Here is a 6,812-nt window from a genome sequence, read left to right as displayed (position 1 = left end):
ATGAGAAACTTTGGGTCCCCTCTGCTCTGCAAATTTCAGAATCTGGTTCCTGTAAGAAGGCTGGTGAAAAGATGGAAAATACAATCCAGGAAGAGCCCTAGAAGGAGGGCAAGCACTGGACAGGTCTGAAAACTCAGTCTTTTGATACCACAAGGACTTCTGTGTGCAGGGACTGCCCTAAATGACATTTGAGTCCCTGTGATCACAGATCCTGATGGGACAAGTTTCTACTGAAGGACCAAGGCCATTGAAGCAGCAAAGATGACCCAGCCGAGCAGTGATCACATAAAACCCACAGTGGCCTGAGCTCCCACCAGCCGCAGCACCATCTACGCTCATCCCCCGCAACAGATCAGTAGAAGAAACACATAGACTCTGGAAGGTTCTCAGGTCTTCCATTTATTTCGTCTCTTAAATTTTAGTAATCTCTTCCTTTAATTAACTCATCAACCTCCCATGGCAAGAATTTGAAGAAGTAAATTTATACTCAGATTCTAATTTTAATAGGGAAGCAGGAAGTTGCAGCTCAATACACCATGAAGTTTGAACAGAGATAAAGACATCCAAGTCCCATGTCTCTGGAACAGGAAAGATCATTGGGTAGAAACAACATGGGGCCGTGCGGGGCAGGGGGTCATGGAGGACATGGGGGTGGACTGGTCCCCACCTTCTCACATTATACTAACAGGGATGAAGACACATTTGGACACCTTTGCAGAAAGGGAATTCAGGGTACTCAAAGTCACAAAAGGTAGGCGTGAACAAATCTTGCTTCTCAGTCCCACACAAGGCGGCTACCTCACACTATAGAGAAAATATTCATGAACAAATTCATATTAGTCACAGTGAGAGGCAACACTCTGAACTGCCCATCGCATACTCAGGACATCCAAGTCAAAGAACCCGCATAGCACACTCGCATTCCCTCTGTTCCCCACAATACCCCACTTACATCAGGGCCCCTGCCCCCAAGTGTCACCTTTATAAGTTATGAGAGACACACCAAAGCCCTGGGCAGTGTCAATGACTGGGGTAGAACACAAACAGGACCTGGTCAGAGCCCACAGGAGACGCAGCTAGAGGAGGAACTGTGGGCTGGGACAGCTTCCCCTTGGGCTCCCAACCACAATATCCCAATGATCTCAGGGTTCAGACCCCTTCATACTTACTTGCAGCCTGAGAGCAGCTCTCTCTGTTTCTATCTGTGGGAAGAAAATGTCCTGTGAGAGGCCAGAAAGGAGGCAGGGCCATAAGGCCCTAGAGCAACCCCTTAGTCTTAGATCCCAGGGAAGTTTCCAGAAATGTATAACTGCAGATCCAGGGAAGGATCAGAAAATAAGAAGAAAGCAGGTGTGTGTCCTGGACCAACTGTCCTCCTAAGGTCTGTCCTCAGCAGGGACCTTCCCCTGTGATTTGTGACTGTTGGCAATCAGGTCCCCACCACCACAGTCTTCAAAGTGAAGAATCTGTCATTCATTTTCGTTTTACAAACGAGTAAGTGCTGTCACACAGGGTAGCAGGCTGGGTAGGCCCATATGTGTGGATGGTGCTTCCCAGTAAGGAGACAAGGCACACTTCTACCTAGGGCTCAAAACCCCCACTAGGACAAGGAAACTCAGAGCCCACTCCTCACTCCTTCCCTACCTGAGATCTTCTTCCTCCACATCACAGCAGCGACCACAGCTCCAGTGACCACAGCTCCAAGGACAACGAGGCCAGCAACAATGCCCACAAGGGGGACGGTGGGCTGGGAAGAAGACGCTAAGAAAGGAGGGAAATGTGAGGGGCCCTGATCCTCAAGCCTCAGCCCTGACCCTGCCGAAGGGCTCCAGAAGGGCTCCTGATTTTTCCTGAGAAAAACATGACCTCTCATCCTCCCCTTTACTGCATCTCACTCCTTACCCCATCTCAGGGTGAGAGGCTCTGGCAGCCCCTCGTGCTGCACATGGCACGTGTATCGCTGCTTCTCCCCAGAAAGCACCACCACAGCCGCCCACTTCTGGAAGGTTCCATCCCCTGCAGGCCTGGTCTCCACAAGTTCCATGTCCTGGGTCTGGTCCTCCCCATCCCGCTGCCAGGTCAGTGTGATCTCCGCAGGGTAGAAGCCCAGGGCCCAGCACCTCAGGGTGGCCTCATTGTCAGCGATGGGGTGGTGGGCAACGTGTGCCTTTGGAGGATCTGAGAAGAGGCAGAAAATTCAGACACTTTGCACTCCTCATGGCACACCCAGCAGTGCTCATGTGACCATCCTAAGAATGGACAGGATACCTGGGATAATCTCTTATTCCTTGCAAAGTTCGAGTCTCTGAGGGGGAATAGGGACTTCTGGCCCTGGCCTAAGTAGAGGCCGAGGTACTTAGAAGAGCTGGAATCAGAGCACCACACACATTGTGTGTGAGGCAGAGAAGAAGGCCTGAGAGCAAAAGTCACGGGGCCCAAGGATGTGGCAGGGGTCAAAGGGGACCGCTGATCAGTATTCCAGGGACTATCTTCCCTTCCATTCCCTCAAATACTTCATCCCTTAACTGTCCCAGCGAGCAGAGCGGATACTCAGAGTCACTCTCTGATACAGAATCCGGGAACCCGGAGGATTCTTCCCACTTGGTCCCATTTTCCTCCCCTCCTGGAGGGAAGCCAACCCAGGAGATCTACAGGAGATGGAAAGCCAGGAAGATTCTTGCCACACAGGACCAGCGGGAGGGCGATATTATAGCATTGGTCCCTTTTTCCTCCCCTATTTGTGCGAAGCCAGCCCGGGAGATCTACAGTAGAGGGTGAAGGAGCCCCGTGGCCTCTGGTACCCGGGCGCTGCAGCGTCTCCTTCCCGTTCTCCAGGTATCTGTGGAGCCGCTCCACGCACTCGCCCTTCAGGTAGGTGCTGAATTCCTCTGCATATTTCTGTGCCTCCCACTTGCGCTGGGTGATCTGAGCCACAGAGTCCGCCGCGGTCCAGGAGCGCAGGTCCTCATTCAGGGAGATGTAATCCTTGCCGTCGTAGGCGTGCTGGTGATACCCGCGGAGGAAGTGTCCATCGGGTCCCACATCGCAGCCAAACATTCCCTGGAGCGTGAGACCCTGGCCCCGCCCCCGCGGTCAGCCTCGCCCACCGAGTCCCGCCCACGCCTCGACTAACCCTTGGGGATTTTGACCTAAACTGAAATGAAACCGGGTAAAGATGCCTGGGGCTCTCCCGGGTGGAGAATCTGGGCAGGTCCCCTAGTCTCAGGGTGGATCTCAGACGGGAGACTCGGGGAGACCCAGGCCTTCCGTAGGGAATGAGGAGGGGTCGTGACCTCTTCCCCCAGCCGGAGTCGCTCACCGACCTCGCTCTGGTTGTAGTAGCCGCGCAGGTTCCGCAGTTTCACTTGGTCAGTCTGTGCGTTGGCCTTGGCGGCCCATGTGTCCCGGTCCCAATACTCCGGCCTCTCCTGCTCCACCCAGGGCGCCCGCGGCTCCATCCTCGGACTTGGGGCGTTGCTGTCGAACCGCACGAACTGCGTGTCGTCCACGTAGCCCACAGCGATGTACCTGTATCGGGGCTCCCCGCGGCCAGGCCAGGACACAGCGGTGCTCAAATACCTCAAAGAGTGGGAGCCTGGGGGCGAGGAGGGGCTGAGACCCGCCCGACCCTCCTCCCGGCGCGGCTCCCCGGGTCCTGCGCCCCAGCCTGGCAGGTCCCTCGCTCCTCCTCTCAGAGGCCGTTTCCCTCCCGACCCCGCACTCACCCGCGCAGGTCTGGGTCAAGGCCAGGGCCCCCGAGAGCAGCAGGAGGAGGGTTCGGGGCGCCATGACCGCCATCCTCGGCGTCTGGGGAGACTCTGAGTCCGGGTGAGTGACTGGGGACTTTAGAACAAGGACCGCAGTGACGCTGATTGGCTTCTCTAGAAACCCGACACCCAATGGAAATGAGAACTGGGTCCGCGTCGTGAGTATCCTGGAAGAAGGATCCTACACAAGTTGGGGAAAAGAGAAACTCTTTGGAGATGGGGAATCCCCAAATGCTGAGCCTCCCCACCCCAGATCTGAACCATTGAGAGCCACACCTGGGGCGCTGGGACTCACCCTGAACCTCCTCCTCCTGTGCAGGGTGTGTCTCAGGGTCGCCCTAAGCCTTAGCCCAGAGGCTGAGAAACCAGGGAGAAACCCTTCGTAAGGAACCCAGTCTCTCTCCCTTCACTTTTCATCCCGGAATCCCCGTCCCTGGACTGAACTTTCTGCCTCCCACTCTATAGCTGGACTCCTCTGGACTCTTTTGGGAGAAAACTCACTCCAGAAAGCTTGGCGCCAGAGAGTGAGCTTAGACTGGGAATGGAGGTGTAGAGACAGTTTTTTTTTCTTCTTTAAATTTGGAAAACTTGTGCCTGAGAGCATGAGATAGAATGGAGGCCAGTTTCGTTTTTATTAGCTGCAGTGAATAGTAGAATCTTCATAACCTTTGAATGATCAGGAATCTTATGTGTAAAAATTGTTACTTTGGCCCCTTGATAAAATGTGTCTAAATAAATTACAACTGACAACTCACAGAGCTTCTCAGTTTTGCTTTCCCAGACTATGTATTTGTGACTCTTGCTGTAGTTTAAAATTGCCTTCACTCCACAGCCCTGAGTTTCTGTGCCAGTCCAGGACATTTCCTCAATACAAAGTAGCACACTGTGTTACTGTATGTTGCAACCAGGAGCCAGTACAGACTTCATTCACCTCACAGTCGCAAGGGTTCAGTGCAGTCACAATGCCCCCCACCAGTGCTCATGCACTGCCTGTTTTAGGAAGTGTCCACATCTAAGTGGTGTGTTTATTTAATAGGAACACTTAATATTATTAAATTCTGATTAACATAACAAGCAATTAGTTTTTAGGCAGACCTACATAAGGTATCAAAGGCCAACTACAAAGAACACCCTGCTATGCTCTGTAGTTGGAAGTGTTAAAAATCTGTAAAATAATGTGTTTAAACCTAAGAATTCTGCTGCTTTCGAATTCTTTCCTCTGCTCCTTTTTCTCACCTCCTCCCTCTCCAGCCCTTCCCTCTCATCCCTTTCATCCCTCAGGCCCTTCCTCTCCCCTTAGTCCCCACCACCCTGTCACTCCTGAATAGTGGCTCTAGCACTGTCCCGTTACCTGTTATGTGACTGTTCTCTCCACAGTGATCCTGCTACTGTGAGTCAGAGTGTGCCATTTCTCCACTTAAAACACTCCAGTGGCTCCACCTTGGTCTTGTGAAGCTTCTAGAATGTCAGGCACGTGAGCCTATAAGGGCATACCTGCTTCATTGTAGGGACTAAATTAATTTTTTTTGACCAAATGAATGAAATATGAATGTATCAAATTGCACTACAGAAAATTATAAAATGTAAAACACTGAAAAAGTTAAGATTTTATTTTATGTAACTAGTGTGCATATCAATTCATCAAGTCATTCCATGAGTCTGTTGAGCCTGTGTATGAATTTTATAAGACTGCATAACAAATTATCACAAACATTGGCTTTTGAACAACTCCCATTTATTGTATTTATTTATTTCTTTTTAGAGACAGAGTCTCCCTCTCTCATACAGGGTGAAGTGCAGTCACATGATCGTGGCTCACTGCAGCTTCAAACTCCTGGGCTCAAGGGATCCTCCTGCCTCAGTCTTCAGAATAGCTAGGACTGCAGGCAAGTGCCACCACACCCAGCCAATTAAAAAAAAGAAGAAGAAGAATATTGTAGAGAAGAGTTTCTCACTATACTATCCTGACTGGTCTCAAACTCCTGGCTGCGAGTGATCCTCCTGTGTCAGCTTCTCAAATGTTAGGATTACAGGCGTGCACTACCACTCCTGGCCAAACAACACCCCTTGAGGTGTTTATAGTTCCTGAGTCAGAAGTCTGGGCAAGATGTGGATGGAATCTCTGTTCTGGACTACCCAAAGCTGTGTTTTCATTTTGAATCCTCCTTCAGGCTTATACAGAGGTGGCAGAAGTAAGACTGAGGTCCCTGTTTGTTGCTGGCTGTCAAGGTAGAGAACAGGGAGGGCTGTGCTCAATCCCTGGTACCCACCAGCATTCTTTCCCACACAGCCCCTTCATTTTCAAAGCCCACAGTGGAGGAAACCCCTCATGCTGAATCCCTCTCACACTGTGAATCTCTATGCTCAGGAAGGACCCAGTCCTTTCCTAGGCGCACCTGATTAGGACAGTCCACGCAGAAAAAAAACAGCCTAAAGTCAACTAATTGATGCCCTTAATTATATCTGCTGAATCCCTTCACAGCAGCACCTACATTAGAGTTGGGAAAATAACTGGGGGAAGGTGAGTGACCAGAAGGTGATTGTTGGGGCCCATCATAGAATCAGCCTAGAAAGGTTGGATCTTTTGTGTTTAATTGGACACAGCTGGAAACTGACGTTCACGTAAAGTGATCGTTGTGGTCAGTAACGAAATACATCCTCTTCAGCTATGGAAATTCTCCTTACCTTTTATAACTAAGTTATATATTTCATATCTTATAGTTAATTTAGGCCAGTTGTAGTGGCTCATGTCTGAAATCCTAGCACTGTGGAAGGCAGAAGATGGCAGATTTGTTGACTCCAGAAATTCAAGTTCAGCCTGGGCAGCATGGTGAAATCCTCATCTCTGAAAAAAAATTAGAAAGTTAGCCAGCCATTGTGGTTCATGCTTTTCATCCCAGCTACACAGGAGGCTGAAGTCAAAGGATCCCTTGAACCCAGGAAGTCGACCCTGAAGTGCATGATGATCATGTGTCTGCACTCCAGCCTGGGTGACAGAGTGAGACCCTGTCTCAAAAATAATAATAATGACTGTTAAATGCATGC

General features: G+C 50.6%; 1 protein-coding gene across 1 annotated transcript; it reads right to left on the bottom strand.

The window, feature by feature from the left end:
* Positions 1 to 383: 383 nt before the first annotated feature.
* LOC105708962 (patr class I histocompatibility antigen, CH28 alpha chain-like) lies at positions 384 to 3,804 on the bottom strand. The gene is made up of 7 exons (XM_064380651.1): positions 3,726 to 3,804; positions 3,294 to 3,595; positions 2,802 to 3,075; positions 1,903 to 2,178; positions 1,645 to 1,761; positions 1,170 to 1,202; positions 384 to 804 (listed from the first exon to the last, which is right to left on the bottom strand). The coding sequence occupies exons 1-7, from the start codon at positions 3,796 to 3,798 to the stop codon at positions 800 to 802; spliced, it is 1,080 nt and encodes a 359-aa protein (XP_064236721.1). The 5' UTR covers positions 3,799 to 3,804; the 3' UTR covers positions 384 to 799.
* Positions 3,805 to 6,812: the final 3,008 nt, after the last annotated feature.

The sequence above is a fragment of the Aotus nancymaae genome, unplaced genomic scaffold (assembly GCF_030222135.1).
Source record: "Aotus nancymaae isolate 86718 unplaced genomic scaffold, 86718_ANA_hifiasm-v0.15.2.pri h1tg000027l, whole genome shotgun sequence".
Lineage (NCBI taxonomy): Eukaryota > Metazoa > Chordata > Mammalia > Primates > Aotidae > Aotus > Aotus nancymaae.
The sequence above is the reverse complement of the archived record's forward strand: the minus strand, read 5'-3'. Positions and strand labels throughout refer to the sequence as shown.